This window comes from Cucumis melo, chromosome 11 (genome assembly GCF_025177605.1).
Source record: "Cucumis melo cultivar AY chromosome 11, USDA_Cmelo_AY_1.0, whole genome shotgun sequence".
In the NCBI taxonomy this organism is placed as follows: Eukaryota; Viridiplantae; Streptophyta; class Magnoliopsida; order Cucurbitales; family Cucurbitaceae; genus Cucumis; species Cucumis melo.
This window is the reverse complement of record NC_066867.1, coordinates 2,125,482-2,143,887: the sequence shown is the minus strand read 5'-3', so window position 1 is coordinate 2,143,887 and position 18,406 is coordinate 2,125,482. Positions and strand designations below refer to the sequence as shown.

The window sequence follows — 18,406 nt, the reverse complement described above, 5'->3', positions numbered from 1 at the left end:
CTGCTTTAGAATCATCCTTTCACAGCCAAGACGGTGGCAGAAACTTTTGTCTGGAAAGTGATCCGTCTTCATGGGTATCCGAGGTCGATAGTGTCTGATAGGGACAAGGTTTTCCTAAGTCATTTCTGGAAAGAACTATTCCGTTTAGCAGGTACTAAGCTGAACCGAAGCTCCTCCTATCACCCACAATCAGATGGTCAGACCGAGGTGGTGAACAAGAGTGTTGAGACATATTTGAGGTGTTTTTGTGGGGAAAGACCGCACGAATGGAGCCAATGGATACATTGGGCAGAATACTGGTACAATACTACCTATCACAGTTCTATTGGCATCACCCCTTTCCAAGCTGTCTATGGACGCCTACCTCCTCCACTGGTGTACTATGGAGACATGGAGACACCAAATTCGACACTCGACCAGCAGTTGAAAGACAGAGATATCGCACCAGGGGCATTGAAGGAACACATGGAAATAGCTCAAGAAAGGATGAAGAAACAGGCTGACACCAAGAGAAGGGAAGTGGTGTTCCTCAAATTGCGACCTTACCGGCAGACATCACTTAGAAAGAAAAGGAATGAAAAGCTGTCACCAATGTACTTCGGGCCTTATCGGATCTTAGAAAGAATCGGAGAAGTAGCATACAAACTCAAACTTCCTGCGGATGCTGCTATCCACCCGTGTTCCATGTGTCACAACTGAAGAAAGCTGTTGGGAGAGGCGAAACGGCGCAACCATTGAATCCATACATGAATGAAAACCATGAATGGATCATGCAGCCCGAAGAAGTCTACAACTATCGCAAGAACCCAACAACTAATGATTGGGAAGCATTGATCAGCTGGAAGGGACTGCAATTTCTTGGCGGAAATTAATGTTAGTCTTCTGACTCTGCAATTTCTTAATTAAGCTCACTTTCCTACGATGAAAATTTTTTAGAGGAACAAAAAGAAAACCTGCTGCTCTTTTCTACTTAAAGTTTGTCTTAATTCTTCAAGTGTCTGAACTAGCATTGTTTCACGTTCCTCAGCCTCCCTAAGTCGACTTTCTAGCTCAGTTTTGGCTTCACTGTTTGCACGTGCCTCTGCTAGTGCTTCGGCCTCCTTGGCGGCAGTTAAGGCAGTTGTATAATACTCTTTCTGTGCTGCTAGTTCTGTTTGGTGCTTTTCTATTGTTTCTTGCAGCAACTTCTCTGTAGCAGTTTTGTCCCTCTTGATGCTATCTACTTTGTTTTCTTCCACCTGTAATTGAAGGGTAAGATGCATGAGAAATGACTTTTAGCAAATGATTGGTGGAACAAACCATAAATTCTGCAAAGATAAAAATCAAAATGGGACCCTCTGTGCCTCCACCATAGTTCAATGAAAAATATTCTAAAAGCATACTAAAAAAATTTGATAGTGCAGGATCAAAGACATTTTCAACATTATTCGTCGTCCAATTAAATCTAATCCAATGTCTATCAAACAAGAACCTGACGATTCAGTTACCTGAATCTTGGTAATTAATCCCTTCTTCTCTTCTTCAAGCTCTCTGATCTAGCCTCCAGAAACCAATTAAATTAATATTCATCTGACCAATATAGTTTGTTGCCAAAAATCCCAGTGAAAGTGAACCTGAGAATACCTGGGCCCTTAATTTCCTAATTTGAGATTCTTGAGCAGCCTGCTTCTTTGAAAGCTCCTCGCCTGGTTGGTGGACAAATATCGAACATGGTTATAGTCGCATAGAAAGAAAAACTTCCCAATTGGACACTCTTACATGCATTATCCGATTAGGTCTACATATTCAAGATCAAAAGGACCGTCTCTTACACTTTATTCCCCAACAATAACCATCCAATAAGTAAAGAAACTATACAGTTTTCGTTTCTGCAGAATTCTTTTTTGGTTTTAGAAAAATTTTCATTTCTGCAGAAATTAGAAGAAATAAAATACCACTAGACAAACATAAGAAAGACTATGAATTTCCTCACCTTCTGCCATGACTTGATTAATTATTTCATCTTTTTCCTTCAAAAGTGCAGCCACATCACTTTTTCTATTTTGCTCCCTCCTAAGTGAATCCCTCTCCTTAGTAAGAGCATATATCTGTAATGTTAAGATACAAAAGCATTACATATCACCCAAGAGAATAAAATAGAAATGTAATTCGCAGTGATTCCGTTCATTTTTTATAAGCAGTTGCTAGATTTCATCTAGACTATGATGCAAGTAAATCAACATATACTGACTTGACTACCAAAACTCCAATGATCCTTGGTTATCTAAACTTATTGTTGATGCCATCAATTGGATTTCAAACTTCATACACCAAGCCCATTGGAAAAAGTGTGAAAGGATGATGAAAACAAAAGGCTTTTAAAAATATCAAACTGACATAACTACTTTTAGTGAAAGAGTAATACTTGCAGGCTAGGCTACACCCATCTCCATGTCAAAGATGTTGGAAAAATAAGATGAAAAAGAAACGACAAACCTTCTTTTCAAGAACTGAGACTCTTTGGTGGTATTCCTCTCGCAATGATTCAATTTCAGCATCACTGGATTTTTTCTGTATAATTAATGAGGAACGTGAGTAACAGATATTTCATCTCCTCTCTACACAGGGGCAGGGATGAAGGGCAAATTAGTTTGTACAGTGTAAAATATGTTGAATATCTGTACAGTATCTTCTACAGTTGGTAATTGAGTGATGAGATGACAACATATTGACCAAAAGAATGTTCAAATAAAGAAAATAGCAAAAGTTTAATAATGAAATCCCCCACCCCCACCAGACACATATTTAAAAAAGAAAAGAAAAAAAAAGAAAAAGAAAGGACATCATCTAAGAAGAAATTTTAAAATATGGCAATACGCCTCCAATATCAGAGATACCAAATTCAATTGTTGAGATAGTTCTGCTATCCATAGTTTCAAATGTAATGCTGTAGGAACATTTGCAAATTAATTATGGAGATCAGTTGTAGTTCCTGATTAAACTAGCGGTTGGTTAATAAAGATCCTTCTTTTGGTTTACACCATAACGAGACCTTGATTAGATACGTCAAAGTAATGGCAGAAAGGCAAGTCAGAAAAAAATCAGAATTAAAATTGTGTAGAGTACAATGATATGAGTCAAATCTCAAGTTCATTCATTTGTTTATTTGCCTAGAGTGTCTCTAAAGTGGCCTTCCTCTATCAACCACAACACCTAACTACTCAAAAAACGAAGGATAAACTAAGATATTAATTGATGTAAAAATATAAATAAAATACCTTTAATTCCTCAATCACAGTATTCAAATGCTCATTTTCATTCATCAATTTTGCAATTTCATCGATACATAACCATTCATACATGCGGTTTCTTGAGAGGATGTAGCAGTAGAATCTCGTATACCTGGAGATTAACTTAGTCGAAATCTAGAGCAAAACAATAGGCTTCCCAAGCTACAAAGTCCTAATAATTAGAAAACACTAATTTACATAACTTATCATCTAACGACCAAGGATACAAGAATTCAGTCTTAGTAGAGGTCGAGGTTGTAACAAATTAGCCCAAATACCCCGTTACAAATTCACTTGGTTCAAACTGTCCTTAAAAAAATAATTAATTTAATCCAAAATTAAATTATTTAGGGTTCAAAAACCATAATTTGTTGGGAATTAACCAAAACCCAAACAAATTTACCCAAATTTAGGGTCACATTGCCTCAATATGAATAAAAAAATTTAGAGGAATAACATAACTTGACTACAATATTTGATAAATGTCTTAAATTCTCAGTTACTTTTGTAGGTAAGATTTAGCAAATTTTATGAACAAATTTCATTTTATCATTAATTTAAAATAATATATATATAGAAAATTGTTATATTTATTTAGACTACATTTATTATTCATATTAAAACTTATGTATTTATACTATTAATTATTTAATATTTTTTTATGATTTAATTTATTTGTTTATATTTATTAGTGAATTTGTCTAAATATGTTATATATTACATACAATTATGGCAATATTTCAACTAAACTTTCTCTTCGTCCATTTTTTCTCTTCCAATAAAATATTATAGTATTCATTTATTGTTCATCTCCATCGAAATATATTATCTACTATATTTCAATTAATCTCTTCTCGTCCATTTTTTCTTCGATCTCTTTCATGTTTTCGGCAAGTTCATATTTTTTTTCATCTTCTATAGTATACTCGGTTATCATTTCGTATCAAGAGTTACATAGTATATAACGTTACTTTTTTTATATCAAACACACACTCGAATGTAATTTTAAACAATTTTACAAATTTTTGGATTAGGAAACCGTTATTTCATATTATTTTAAAATAAAATATATCATATTGTTCTACAATCTGTCAACCATTTATTTGTTATCTTTTAATTTGAATAAACAGAATGTCAGATCGGTGAAGCATGTAAAGTTTGGTAGTGCAGAATGAGGGAGTCCACTAATTAGGGTTTAAAGATAATATTAAACGAAACTGCATGCAATGAAGGAGAAGTATTGTTTTTGTAGGACATGCATTGTTGAAGCTGTGCATGATGACCACCAACAAGCAAGCTTCGTAGGTTTAATGGCGATTGGTTTAAAAGGTGTTTGAAGAAGAAGAGGAAGAGGAAGAAGAAAAACACTTCTTTTCTTTTTCATTCGATTTCTGCTTTGCCTTGGAGAAACCATAAACAAAACACTGCCTGGCAATTGCAACAACTTTACTTTTTTTATGAACACTCTTACTACGAACAACGGGTTAATTACAATATATCTGATATTTTAATCGAGTTACACAATATTTCATATAAATTTTGTTTTCTAGATCAATCATTTATATTACTTGGTGAGACGGCAAATATGGTGAAAATAACTGATTTAACAAACTTTGAAGATCACTTATCTGAAACTTTGGGGTGGTGAAATTAATTACTTGTAATTGCTTTGTAGAGATTAGTCTTCTTCCGGTCAGCCAATCCTCTCATATGAGAAGCAATCCTCTCCATATACAAAACTGGAGAGTAAAAGAAAGGAGTGAAAATGGAAATGAATTTTTGAACTTTTCTTTCTTTTGGTTTCTCCTCGTCCGCATATTTATATATATATAAAAAAAAGAATTATAACTAAATAAGAAAAGATTAGGATTAATCAATGTAATTTTTTTTGTTTCCTTAAAGTAAGTATTCATAAATCAATTTAAATTCTTTAAATTTTAAAGTAATATAATATTATTTTATAAATTTGGGTGCCTTAATATCAATATATTTAATATGGACCAGCCTTGGCTCGGGCCAGCTCAGGCCAACTCAGGCTAGGTCATATTGCCTCAAGTCTAAACGAAAGTGTACGAAAAAGAATTAGATTTTTATGATATTTATTTATCTAATAGTAACAAAAGTATTTGTCTTTATATTTCTGGGCGTTCTATTCTTCTTCTTTGCAGGTTAGAATCTCTTGTTCACGATCTTCAACACTCTTCTTCTTCATTGTAAGTTTTTCAAAAATTAACTGCATCTGCTTCAATTTCTCTTCATTCAATTTCAAAACTTACTCAGCAATCCTCTTTCGAACCATCTCAAAATCCTTCTCTTTCGCCTCAAACTCCTTATCAAGATCCAATAATTTCCATTGATTTCAACTCCACCTCCTTTCTTTAAGAGGAGTATCACACTTCTCAATCAAAAGATTAAACTCATTCAGTTTTTTCTTCTTCAATTCATTCTTCTTCAATTCAACCTTTTCGGAGTATCACACTTCTCAATCAAAAGATTAAAATCATTCAGTTCTTTCTTCTTCAATTCATTCTTCTTCAATTCAACCTTTTCGGAGGTTTCCAAGATACATTTCTCCAAATCCACCAATTTCTCTTCCTTCAAGGCAATAGCCGTCTCCCGTCGCTCAACCTCCTCATACAAAGTCAAAATCACGTGTTGATTCAAAGTGCCTCCCCAAATCTTTCCATAGAAGACTGAAAATAAGAAAGGAAGAAGCTTGCTCGTGAGCTTTGGAGAGAATATTTTGCTTACACTCAGCAATCTTCATATGAGAAGAAATCCTCTCCACAATCCTCTCCATGCATAGTAATGAATATACACAATTATACACAAATAATGATCAAAAGACAAATAACGATCAAAAGAAGAAACCCTAGATATGGGGACATGGAAGAGAAGAGGTGGTCATGGAAATGGGAAGACGGGGTGATGAATGAGAATGAAAATGGTTTTTTTGAATTTTTCTTTCTTTCTTTTGGTTTCTCCCACAAGTTCGTCCCATATTTATACAAAAAAGAGACAAAGAATTATAACTAAAGTAGGAAAAGATTAAGATTAATTAATTTGATTAATTAATTAATGTATTTATTTATTTTTGGGACTTCTAGTGGCATTGATTTTACTAAGCAAAATGAACTCTTCGTTGTAGGCATGATCGGCTTTGCCCTAAGGTTTATGGATATATATGTTTATTATTAAATATAATTAATTAATTTTATTTTATTTTATTTTATTTATTTTTGGTAAAATTGATACCTGTTTTAACAGATTTGTTGGAAAATGTATAAAACTATATTTCAAAATCTTTACTACTAAAATCATAAAATATTCTTATGACATTTTTACCATTTGTTTTCAAGTTCAATATTCTAAATCATTCTAAATTATTTACTTTAATTATTAGAATCCAAGGCTTGCTGCTACACATACAACCTTGCGGCAAGAGCTTGCTCACTTGCGCCATAATAGTAGTGTTACTTCATTGAGTAGTGTAGTCAAGTTGTTTTTTTTACTGCTACATTTTAACTTTTCATGTTTTACAAGTTTTACATGTTTTTTTTTTTTTTTTGTGAATCTTATACTATTTCTTGAATAATATTTCTAAAGGTTAAACATGGAGGAAGGAGAGCTTAAAGTGAAACTCAATTTGGTGCAGACAGGTTGTTTGAAAAAATGTCGCAATGATATATAAAATATGTAAAACTAAGCGATTGAGGTGGTTTTGATTTCACATTGTTTTTGTTGACACTAATGTTAAAATTCATTCTTCTAACAAAGAATTAATATGTTTTTTTTTATTTTTCAGAAGCAACTTAACGTCTTCATCCATAGAGATAACAAGTTTAATTCTTTTTAATGTCTCTGTTTTGCCATTGTTGAGGTTTACCGAGCTTGGCATCAACCTTGAGATTTACTACCCATTGCAATAATGAGATTCTTTTGGTATTAATTATCTCCGTATTCAAGTTGTCGTTGTAGTGTGAGTGATATTAATACACAAATCTTTTTATTATTATTTGTTTTCCTGTAGGTGTTAAGGTGATCTATTATCCATCGCCCATGATGTGTTAAAGGAAGTTTTATAAATTAATTATTTTAATAAATTGTTTTATTAAAATAATTTTTAATAAATTAATTTTAATAAATTAACTATTACTACCAATGCCTTCACTTTTATTTTTATTTTAATTGATTAAATAATTATGAGATATGATATTTTATTATATATTAATTGTTTTATTTAAATAATTTTTAACAAATTAATTTTAATAAATTAATTATTACTACCAATGCCTTCACTTTTTATTTTTATTTTAATAGATTAAATAACTATGAGATATAATGTTTTATTATATAATAATTGTCTTATTAAAATAATTTTTAACAAATTAATTTTAATAAATTAATTATTACTACCAATGCATTCACTTTTTATTTTTATTTTAATTGATTAAATAACTCATAGATATAACAATAAATTAAATAATTTTAAATTTAATTAATGACTCTTTTTTATTTAATGGGTTTTCTTAAATAAATTCTAAATGTAAATGGATTTATTAATTTAATATTAGAAAACAAATTTGTTCAAGTTATGTACCTAACCATTTGACTTTACTTTAAAAAAATTAAAAATTAATAAGAAAAATGATAAAATTATAGTATTGTTAATTTAATTTGGGAATAGAGTGAATCAGATAAAAATGATGAATATCGTGTTTTAGTGTGTAAATGAGGGCCCGAATTTTGTGGTTAGTGGGAAATATTTTTTCTTGATGGGCATTATTAATCAAGCTATCGATTTCTTGATGGGCCTTGCTCATGATCTAATCACAAATCCAAAATTATAATTTTTTTTTCTTGATGGGCATTGCCCATCATTTTCTTTTATGTCCATCAAGAAACCCGACCCATCAAGAAAATTCTAAATTCATGAAGAAATCCAAAACAAATATATTAATTTTTTTTCGATGATGGCCATTGCAAATCAAGAAAATTCATCCCTTGATGGATCTTGTCCATCAAGAAAACCTAGCTATCTGGATAGGCATTGCCCGTCAACTAATATATTATCCATGATATTTATTGTCCATCGAGAAATAGTTTTCTTGACGTTTGTGGCCCATCAACGAAACTAAGGGAACTTTGTCCATCAAGGAAATTAATAATCCACATTTTTTACGATTAATTGTATTTCTTTAACAAAATATGGATTTTCTTGACGTACATGACCGTCAAGATAAACAATTTTGTGTGCATCATGAAAGATCAAATTTGTAGTAGTGGATGTTGATTCTCCCTCCATCATTCCTCCCTTCATCGTCCCGCCCTCCATTTAAGGATGTTGATTCACCCCTCCATCGAAGAAGGTTAATTCCCCCTCCATCAAAGGAGGTTTATTCCCCCCATCCATCGAAGTAGGTTGATTCCCCCCTCCATCTAAGGATGTTGATTCCCCTTCTCCATCGAAGGATGTTAATTCCCCTTCTCCATCGAAGGATGTTGATTCCCACCTCCATCAAAAGATGTTTATTCCCACCTCCATCGAAAATGTTGATTCCCTCTGTATCGAAAGAAGGATGTTGATTTCCCTCCTTCGTCGATGGATGTTGATTTCCCCCCTCCGTCCAAGGATGTTGATTCCTCCTCCACCGAAGGATGTTGATTCCCCCTACATCGAAGGATGTTGATTTCCCCCTCCATCGAAGGATGTTGATTTCCCCCTCCATCGAAGGATGTTTATTCCCCTCTCCATCGAAAGATGTTTATTCCCCCTTCCATCGAATCGAAGGATGTTGATTCCCCCTCCATCGAAGGATATTGATTCCCCTCCTCCATCGAAGGTTGTTGATTCCCACCTCCATCGAAGGATGTTGATTCCCACCTCCATGGGAGGATGTTCATTCCCACATCCATTGAACGATGTTGATTCCCACATCCATCGAAGGATATTGATTCCCCCCTCAATCGAAGGATGTTGATTCCTCCCCTCCATCAAAGGTTGTTGATTCCTCCCTCCATCGAAGGATGTTGATTTCCCCTATTTGCAAGATGTATATTCCCCCTCATCGAAGGATGTTAATTTCTCTCTCCATCGAAGAATGTTGATTCTTCCCATTCGAAGGATGTATATTCCATCTGATCGAAGGATCTTAATTCCCCCCTCCATCGTTCTTCCCCCTCCATTCAAGGATGTTGATTCCCCATCCATTGAAGGATATTCATTCCCCCTTCCATTGAAGGATGTTGATTCCCCTCTGGATCAAAGGATGTTGATTACCCCCTCCATCGAAATATGTTTATTCCCTCCTCCATCAAATCGAAGGATGTTGATTCCTCTCTCCATCGAAGAATGTTGATTCTCCCCTCCATCGAAAGAGGTTGATTCCCCCCTCCGTCGAAGGAGGTTGATTCTCTCATCCATCGAAGTAGGTTGATTCCCCCCTCCATCGAAGGCTGTTGATTCTCCCTCCATCGAAGGATATTGATTCTCATCCTCCATCGAAAGATGTTGATTTCCTCTTCATCGTTCCCCTCTCTATCGAATGAAGGATGTTCATTTCCCTCCTCCATCAAAGGATGTTGATTCCCCCCTCTGTCAAATTAAGGATGTTGATTCCGCCCCTCCGTCAAAAGATGTTGATTTCCCCCCTCGATCAAGAAGGTTGATTCCCCTCCTCCATCGAAGGATGTTGATTCCCCATCCATCGTTTCCTACTCTATCGAAGGAAGGATGTTGATTCCCCATCCATCGTTTCCTACTCTATCGAAGGAAGGATGTTGATTCCCCTCTCCACCGAAGTATGTTGATTCCCCCATCAAAGGATTTTGATTTTTCCCTCCATCGAAGGAGGTTGATTCCACTCATCCATCGAAGTAGGTTGATTCCTCCCTCCATCGAAGGTCTAACAGAAACATAGTGATTCTCCTCCAATTCTTATTCCTTTGATTGGATATCTAACTGAATCATGTACAGAATCAGGTTGATTCTCCTAATATATCAATATAGCATTGGATATATAACTGAATCATATACAAAATAAGGTTGATTCTCCTTCATGGTAGGATGTTGATTCTCCTCCATTGAAGGAGGTAGATTTGTAAGCCTTATGACAGAATTGACAGAATCGAGACAATCTTGAATACATTGTTGGGCCGCATCAAGTTGGTTTCCATGCACATGAAGTTCTTTGCTATGTTCCTTCCTCCTTCTTTTGATGGATTCTAATTCCGATTTCTTCAATAATAATTGTTCAAAAAGCGCCTTCAACTTGCTCTGAACTGCACGATGTTCATTCTCTTTAACATCAAGCAGTTTAGTCCGCATTTTTATATTCTCCTCCTTCGACTGAAGTTCCATTGATCGTACTTCAATTAACTGATTCAATTTCTCTTCATTCAAATTCAGAACCTGCTCACAATCGGCAATCTTCTTTCGAAGAATCTCAAAATCCTTATTCTTCTCCTCAAATGTTTCTTCCATTGATTTCAGCTCCAATTCCTTTTCTTTTAGAACAGCATCAGACTTCTCAATCAAAAGATTGAACTCATTCAGTTCTTTCTTCTTCAATTCAAACTCTTCGGAGGTTTCCAAGATACATTTATCTAAATCGACCAATTTCTCTTCCTTCAAAGCAATAGCCTCTTCCTTCGAGGAAATAGCTGTCTCCCGTCGCTCAACCTCCTCATACAGAGTCAAAATCATTTCACGTGTTGATTCAAAGTGCCTCTCCAAATCTTTCCATTGGAGACTGAAAATAAGAAAGGAAGAACAAGCTTCCGAATGTAACTGCTCGTGAGTTTTGCTGAGAATACTCTGCTTCCACTCAGCAATCTTCGTTTCAGAAGCAATCCTCTCCACAATCCTCTCCATCTCCACAATCCTCTCCATCTCCACAATCCTCTCCATCACCACAATCCTCTCCATCGAAGGATGTTGATTCCCCTTCTCCATCGAAGGATGTTGATTCCCACCTTCATCAAAAGATGTTTATTCCCACCTCCATCGAAAGATGTTGATTCCCTCTCTATCGAAAGAAGGATGTTGATTTCCCTCCTTCGTCGATGGATGTTGATTTCCCCCCTCCGTCCAAGGATGTTGATTCCTCCTCCACCGAAGGATGTTGATTCCCCCTACATCGAAGGATGTTGATTTCCCCCTCCATCGAAGGATGTTGATTACCCCCTCCATCGAAGGATGTTGATTCCCTCCTCCATCAAATCGAAGGATTTTGATTCCTCTCTCCATCGAAGAATGTTGATTCTCCCCTCCATCGAAAGAGGTTGATTCCCCCCTCCGTCGAAGGAGGTTGATTCTCTCATCCATCGAAGTAGGTTGATCCCCCCTCCATCGAAGGCTGTTGATTCTCCTTCCATCGAAGGATATTGATTCTCATCCTCCATCGAAAGATGTTGATTTCCTCTTCATCGTTCCCCTCTCTATCGAACGAAGGATATTCATTTCCCTCCTCCATCAAAGGATGTTGATTCCGCCCCTCCGTCAAAAGATGTTGATTTCCCACCGCGATCAAGAAGGTTGATTCCCCTCCTCCATCGAAGGATGTTGATTCTCCATCCATCGTTTCCTACTCTATCGAAGGAAGGATGTTGATTCCCCCCTCCACCGAAGTATGTTGATTCCCCCATCGAAGGATTTTGATTTTTCCCTCCATCGAAGGAGGTTGATTCCACTCATCCATCGAAGTAGGTTGATTCCTCCCTCCATCGAAGGTCTAACAGAAACATAGTGATTCTCCTCCAATTCTTATTCCTTTGATTGGATATCTAACTGAATCATGTACAGAATCAGGTTGATTCTCCTAATATATCAATATAGCATTGGATATATAACTGAATCATATACAAAATAAGGTTGATTCTCCTTCATGGTAGGATGTTGATTCTCCTCCATTGAAGGAGGTAGATTTGTAAGCCTTATGACAGAATTGACAGAATCGAGACAATCTTGAATACATTGTTGGGCCGCATCAAGTTGGTTTCCATGCACATGAAGTTCTTTGCTATGTTCCTTCCTCCTTCTTTTGATGGATTCTAATTCCGATTTCTTCAATAATAATTGTTCAAAAAGCGCCTTCAACTTGCTCTGAACTGCACGATGTTCATTCTCTTTAACATCAAGCAGTTTAGTCCGCATTTTTATATTCTCCTCCTTCGACTGAAGTTCCATTGATCGTACTTCAATTAACTGATTCAATTTCTCTTCATTCAAATTCAGAACCTGCTCACAATCGGCAATCTTCTTTCGAAGAATCTCAAAATCCTTATTCTTCTCCTCAAATGTTTCTTCCATTGATTTCAGCTCCAATTCCTTTTCTTTTAGAACAGCATCAGACTTCTCAATCAAAAGATTGAACTCATTCAGTTCTTTCTTCTTCAATTCAAACTCTTCGGAGGTTTCCAAGATACATTTATCTAAATCGACCAATTTCTCTTCCTTCAAAGCAATAGCCTCTTCCTTCGAGGAAATAGCTGTCTCCCGTCGCTCAACCTCCTCATACAGAGTCAAAATCATTTCACGTGTTGATTCAAAGTGCCTCTCCAAATCTTTCCATTGGAGACTGAAAATAAGAAAGGAAGAACAAGCTTCCGAATGTAACTGCTCGTGAGTTTTGCTGAGAATACTCTGCTTCCACTCAGCAATCTTCGTTTCAGAAGCAATCCTCTCCACAATCCTCTCCATCTCCACAATCCTCTCCATCTCCACAATCCTCTCCATCACCACAATCCTCTCCATCGAAGGATGTTGATTCCCCTTCTCCATCGAAGGATGTTGATTCCCACCTTCATCAAAAGATGTTTATTCCCACCTCCATCGAAAGATGTTGATTCCCTCTCTATCGAAAGAAGGATGTTGATTTCCCTCCTTCGTCGATGGATGTTGATTTCCCCCCTCCGTCCAAGGATGTTGATTCCTCCTCCACCGAAGGATGTTGATTCCCCCTACATCGAAGGATGTTGATTTCCCCCTCCATCGAAGGATGTTGATTACCCCCTCCATCGAAGGATGTTGATTCCCTCCTCCATCAAATCGAAGGATTTTGATTCCTCTCTCCATCGAAGAATGTTGATTCTCCCCTCCATCGAAAGAGGTTGATTCCCCCCTCCGTCGAAGGAGGTTGATTCTCTCATCCATCGAAGTAGGTTGATCCCCCCTCCATCGAAGGCTGTTGATTCTCCTTCCATCGAAGGATATTGATTCTCATCCTCCATCGAAAGATGTTGATTTCCTCTTCATCGTTCCCCTCTCTATCGAACGAAGGATATTCATTTCCCTCCTCCATCAAAGGATGTTGATTCCGCCCCTCCGTCAAAAGATGTTGATTTCCCACCGCGATCAAGAAGGTTGATTCCCCTCCTCCATCGAAGGATGTTGATTCTCCATCCATCGTTTCCTACTCTATCGAAGGAAGGATGTTGATTCCCCCCTCCACCGAAGTATGTTGATTCCCCCATCGAAGGATTTTGATTTTTCCCTCCATCGAAGGAGGTTGATTCCACTCATCCATCGAAGTAGGTTGATTCCTCCCTCCATCGAAGGTCTAACAGAAACATAGTGATTCTCCTCCAATTCTTATTCCTTTGATTGGATATCTAACTGAATCATGTACAGAATCAGGTTGATTCTCCTAATATATCAATATAGCATTGTATATATAACTGAATCATATACAAAATAAGGTTGATTCTCCTCCATGGTAGGATGTTGATTCTCCTTCATTGAAGGAGGTAGATTTGTAAGTCTTATGACAGAATTAACAGAATCGAGACAATCTTGAATACATTGTTGGGCCGCATCAAGTTGGTTTCCATCCACATCGAGTTCTTTTCTTCGTTCTTCGATAGATGTTTTGATGGATAATTCCTTTGATATTAAGTGTTCAGAGAGCACCCTCAACTCACTGTGAATTGCACCAAGTTCATTCTCTTTAAGAAGAAGCTCTTGTTCATGATCTTCAACACTCTTCTCCTTCATTGCAAGTTCTTCTTCAATTAACTCCATTTGCTTCAATTTCTCTTCTTTCAATTTCAAAATTTGCTCACAATCAGCAATCCTCTTTCGAACCATCTCAAAATCCTTCTCCTTCGCCTCAAACTCATTCTAAAGATCCAATAATTTCTTGGATTCTCTACAAACCTCATGGTTTTTCAATTTAATATCAGTTGAAAAAACTACCGATCTTTCTTCCATTGATTTCAACTTCACCTCTTTTCCTTTAAGAGCAGTATCACACTTCTCAATCAAAAGATTAAACTCATTTAGTTCATTTTTCTTGAACTCAACCTCTTCTGAGGTTTCCAAGATACACTTCTCCAAATGTAATGACCCGAACTTTTATTCCCCCTTCATCGAAATATGTTGATTGTCCCCATTCGAATGATGTATATTCCCCCTCATCGAAGGATGTCGATTCTCCCCTCCACCATTCCTCACTCCATTGTCCCACCCTCCTTCGAAGGATGTTGATTCCCCCCTCCATCGAAGGAGGTTGATTACCTCTCCATCGAAAGAGGTTGATTCCCCCTACATCGAAGAATATTGATTTCCACTCCGTCAAAGGATGTTGATTCCCCCCTCCTCGAAGGATGTTGATTCCCCCCTCTGTCGAAGAATGTTAGTTCCCCCATCAAAGGATTTTGATTCTCCTCTCCATCGAATGATTTTGATTCCCCTCCATCGAAGGTCTAGCAGAAACATGGTGATTCTCCTCCAATTCTGATTCCTTTGATTGAAAATCTAACTGAATCATGTACAGAATCAGGTTGATTCTCCTCCATGGTAGGATGCTGATTCTCCTCCATTGAAGGAGGTAGATTTGTAAGCCTTATGACAGAATTGAAAGAATCGAGACAATCTTGAATACATTGTTGGGTCGCATCAAGTTGGTTTCCATCCACATCGAGTTCTTTTCTTCGTTCCTCGATAGATGTTTTGATGGATAATTCCTTTGATATTAAGTGTTCAGAAAGCACCCTCAACTCACTGTGAATTGCACCAAGTTCATTCTCTTTAAGAAGAAACTCTTGTTCATGATCTTCAACACTCTTCTCTTTCATTGCAAGTTCTTCTTCAATTAACTACATTTGCTTCAATTTCTCTTCTTTCAATTTCAAAACTTGCTCACAATCAGCAATCCTCTTTCGAACCATCTCAAAATCCTTCTCCTTCGCCTCAAACTCATTCTAAAGATCCAATAATTTCTTGGATTCTCTACAAACCTCATGGTTTTTCAATTTAATATCAGTTGAAAAAACTACCGATCTTTCTTCCATTGATTTCAACTTCACCTCTTTTCCTTTAAGAGCAGTATCACACTTCTCAATCAAAAGATTAAACTCATTTAGTTCATTTTTCTTGAACTCAACCTCTTCCGAGGTTTCCAAGATACACTTCTCCAAATGTAATGACCCGAACTTTTATTCCCCCTTCATCGAAATATGTTGATTTTCCCCATTCGAATGATGTATATTCTCCCTTATCGAAGGATGTCGATTCTCCCCTCCACCATTCCTCACTTTATTGTCTCACCCTCCTTCGAAGGATGTTGATTCCCCCCTCCATCGAAGGAGGTTGATTACCTCTCTATCGAAAGAGGTTGATTCCCCCTACATCGAAGAATATTGATTTCCACTCCGTCAAAGGATGTTGATTCCCCCCTCCGTCGAAGGATGTTGATTCCCCCATCAGAGGATTTTGGTTCTCCTCTCCATCGAATGATTTTGATTCCCCTCCATCGAAGGTCTAACAGAAACATGGTAATTCTCCTCCAATTCTGATTCCTTTGATTGGATATCTAACTTAATCATGTACAGAATCAGGTTGATTCTCCTCCATGGTAGGATGCTGATTCTCCTCCATTGAAGGAGGTAGATTTGTAAGCCTTATGACAGAATTGACAGAATCGAGACAATCTTGAATACATTGTTGGGCCGCATCAAGTTGGTTTCCATCCACATCGAGTTCTTTTCTTCGTTCCTCGATAGATGTTTTGATGGATAATTCCTTTGATATTAAGTGTTCAGAAAGCACCCTCAACTCACTGTGAATTGCACCAAGTTCATTCTCTTTAAGAAGAAGCTCTTGTTCATGATCTTCAACACTCTTCTCTTTCATTGCAAGTTCTTCTTCAATTAACTACATTTTCTTCAATTTCTCTTCTTTCAATTTCAAAACTTGCTCACAATCAGCAATCCTCTTTCGAACCATCTCAAAATCCTTCGCCTCAAACTCATTCTCAAGATCCAATAATTTCCTGGATTCTCTACAAACCTCATGTTCTTTCAATTTAATATCAGTTGACAAAACTGTCGATCTTTCTTCCATTGATTTCAACTTCACCTCTTTTCCTTTAAAAGCAGTATCACACTTCTCAATCAAAAGATTAAACTCATTCAGTTCATTCTTCTTCAACTCAACCTCTTCCGAGGTTTCCAAGATACACTTCTCAAAATGTAATGACCCGAACTTTTATTCCCCCCTTCATCGAAGTATGTTGATTTTCCCCATTGGAATGATGTATGCGAAGGATGTCGATTCTCCCCTCCATCATTCATCACTTCATCGTCCCACCCTCATTCGAAGGATGTTGATTCCCTCCTCCACCGAAGGAGGTTCATTCCCCCTCCATCGAAAGAGGTTGATTTACATTCCGTCAAAGGATGTTGATTCCCCAAAGGATGTTGATTCCCCTCTCCGTCGAAGGATGTTGATTCCCATCGATTTTCCCTCAATTTCCCATTTCGTCGAAGCATGTTGATTTCTCACTCCGTCGAAAGATGTTGATTTCCCCTCCATCGTTTCCCCCTCTATCGAAGGAAGGAGGTTGGTTTCCTTCCTCCGTCGAAGGATGTTGATACCTCACTTCATCGAAGGAGGTTGATTCCCCTCTTCCATCAAAGGATGTTCATTGCCCTCCTCCATCGAAGCATGTTGATTCTCCCTCCATCGTTTCCCCCTCTATCTAAGGAAGGATGTTAATTATCCTCCTCCGTCGAAGGATGTTGATTCTCCCTTCGTCGAACGATGTTGATTCCCCCTCCGTCGAAGGATGTTGATTCCCCCATCAAAGGATTTTGATTCTCCTCTCCATCGAATGATGTTGATTCCCCTCCATCGAATGATGTTGATTCCCCTCCATCGAGGTCAAACAGAAACATGGTGATTCTCCTCCAATTCTGATTCCTTTGAATGGATATCTAACTAAATCATGTACAGAATTAGGTTGATTCTCCTCCATGGTAGGATGTTGATTCTCCTCCATTGAAGGAGGTAGATTTGTAAGTCTTATGACAGAATTGACAGAATCGAGACAATCTTGAATACATTGTTGGGCCGCATCAAGTTGGTTTCCATCCACATCGAGTTCTTTTCTTCGTTCCTCGATAGATGTTTTGATGGATAATTCCTTTGATATTAAGTGTTCAGAAAGCACCCTCAACTCACTGTGAATTGCACCAAGTTCATTCTCTTTCAGAAAAAGCCTTTGTTCATGATCTTCAACACTCTTCTCCTTCATTGCAAGTTCTTCTTCAATTAACTGCATTTGCTTCAATTTCTCTTCTTTCAATTTCAAAACTTGCTCACAATCAACAATCCTCTTTCGAACCATCTCAAAATCCTTCTCCTTCGCCTCAAACTCCTTCTCAAGATCCAATAATTTCTTGGATTCTCTACAAACCTTATGTTCTTTCAATTTAATATGAGCTGACAAAACTGCCGATCTTTCTTCCATTGATTTCAGCTCCATCTCTTTTTCTTTAAGAGCAGTATCACACTTCTCAACCAAAAGATTAAACTCATTCAGTTCATTCTTCTTCAACTCAACCTCTTCCGAGGTTTCCAAGATACACTTCTCCAAATGTAATGACCCGAACTTTTATTCCCCCCTTCATCGAAGTATGTTGATTCTCCCCATTTGAATGATGTATATTCCCCCTCATCGAAGGATGTTGATTCTCCCCTCCATCATTCCTCACTTCATCGTCCCACCCTCCTTCGAAGGAGGTTGATTCCACCCTCCATCAAAGGAGGTTGATTCCCCCTCCATCGAAAGAGGTTGATTCCCCCTGCATCGAAGGATGTTGATTTCCACTCCATCAAAGTATGTTGATTCCCCCAT

General features: G+C 37.1%; 4 protein-coding genes across 4 annotated transcripts; all 4 read right to left on the bottom strand.

Moving 5' to 3' along the window:
- Positions 1-930: 930 nt before the first annotated feature.
- LOC103497516 (golgin candidate 5-like) lies at positions 931-3,314 on the bottom strand. Its single transcript, XM_051079534.1, has 6 exons — positions 3,258-3,314; positions 2,476-2,550; positions 1,973-2,087; positions 1,624-1,685; positions 1,488-1,535; positions 931-1,238 (listed from the first exon to the last, which is right to left on the bottom strand). The coding sequence occupies exons 1-6, from the start codon at positions 3,300-3,302 to the stop codon at positions 933-935; spliced, it is 651 nt and encodes a 216-aa protein (XP_050935491.1). The 5' UTR covers positions 3,303-3,314; the 3' UTR covers positions 931-932.
- A 6,955-nt stretch (positions 3,315-10,269) lies between these two features.
- On the bottom strand, positions 10,270-11,223 carry LOC127143835 (FRIGIDA-like protein 5). Its single transcript, XM_051079046.1, has one exon. The coding sequence runs from the start codon at positions 11,221-11,223 to the stop codon at positions 10,270-10,272; it is 954 nt and encodes a 317-aa protein (XP_050935003.1).
- Positions 11,224-12,096: 873 nt separating this feature from the next.
- LOC127143834 (FRIGIDA-like protein 5) lies at positions 12,097-13,050 on the bottom strand. Its single transcript, XM_051079045.1, has one exon. The coding sequence runs from the start codon at positions 13,048-13,050 to the stop codon at positions 12,097-12,099; it is 954 nt and encodes a 317-aa protein (XP_050935002.1).
- Positions 13,051-16,422: 3,372 nt separating this feature from the next.
- On the bottom strand, positions 16,423-18,034 carry LOC127143833 (uncharacterized). Its single transcript, XM_051079044.1, has 2 exons — positions 17,501-18,034; positions 16,423-16,704 (listed from the first exon to the last, which is right to left on the bottom strand). Exons 1-2 carry the CDS (start codon positions 18,032-18,034, stop codon positions 16,423-16,425), a joined length of 816 nt encoding a protein of 271 aa, XP_050935001.1.
- Between the last annotated feature and the right edge of the window lie 372 nt (positions 18,035-18,406).

Coding starts and splice junctions, on each gene's coding strand:
- LOC103497516 (XM_051079534.1), bottom strand. CDS start 3,302: ATGAATGAAAATGAGCATTTGAATACTGTGATTGAGGAATTAAAG. Junction 1,686..1,972: donor TAATCAAGTCATGGCAGAAG/GTGAGGAAATTC, acceptor TCCACCAACCAG/GCGAGGAGCTTTCAAAGAAG. Junction 1,239..1,487: donor GATTAATTACCAAGATTCAG/GTAACTGAATCG, acceptor CTTCAATTACAG/GTGGAAGAAAACAAAGTAGA.
- LOC127143835 (XM_051079046.1), bottom strand. CDS start 11,223: ATGGAGAAGGGGAATCAACATCCTTCGATGGAGAGGATTGTGGTGATG.
- LOC127143834 (XM_051079045.1), bottom strand. CDS start 13,050: ATGGAGAAGGGGAATCAACATCCTTCGATGGAGAGGATTGTGGTGATG.
- LOC127143833 (XM_051079044.1), bottom strand. CDS start 18,034: ATGGAGCTGAAATCAATGGAAGAAAGATCGGCAGTTTTGTCAGCTCAT. Junction 16,705..17,500: donor AGGAGAATCAACCTAATTCT/GTACATGATTTA, acceptor ACCTCGGAAGAG/GTTGAGTTGAAGAAGAATGA.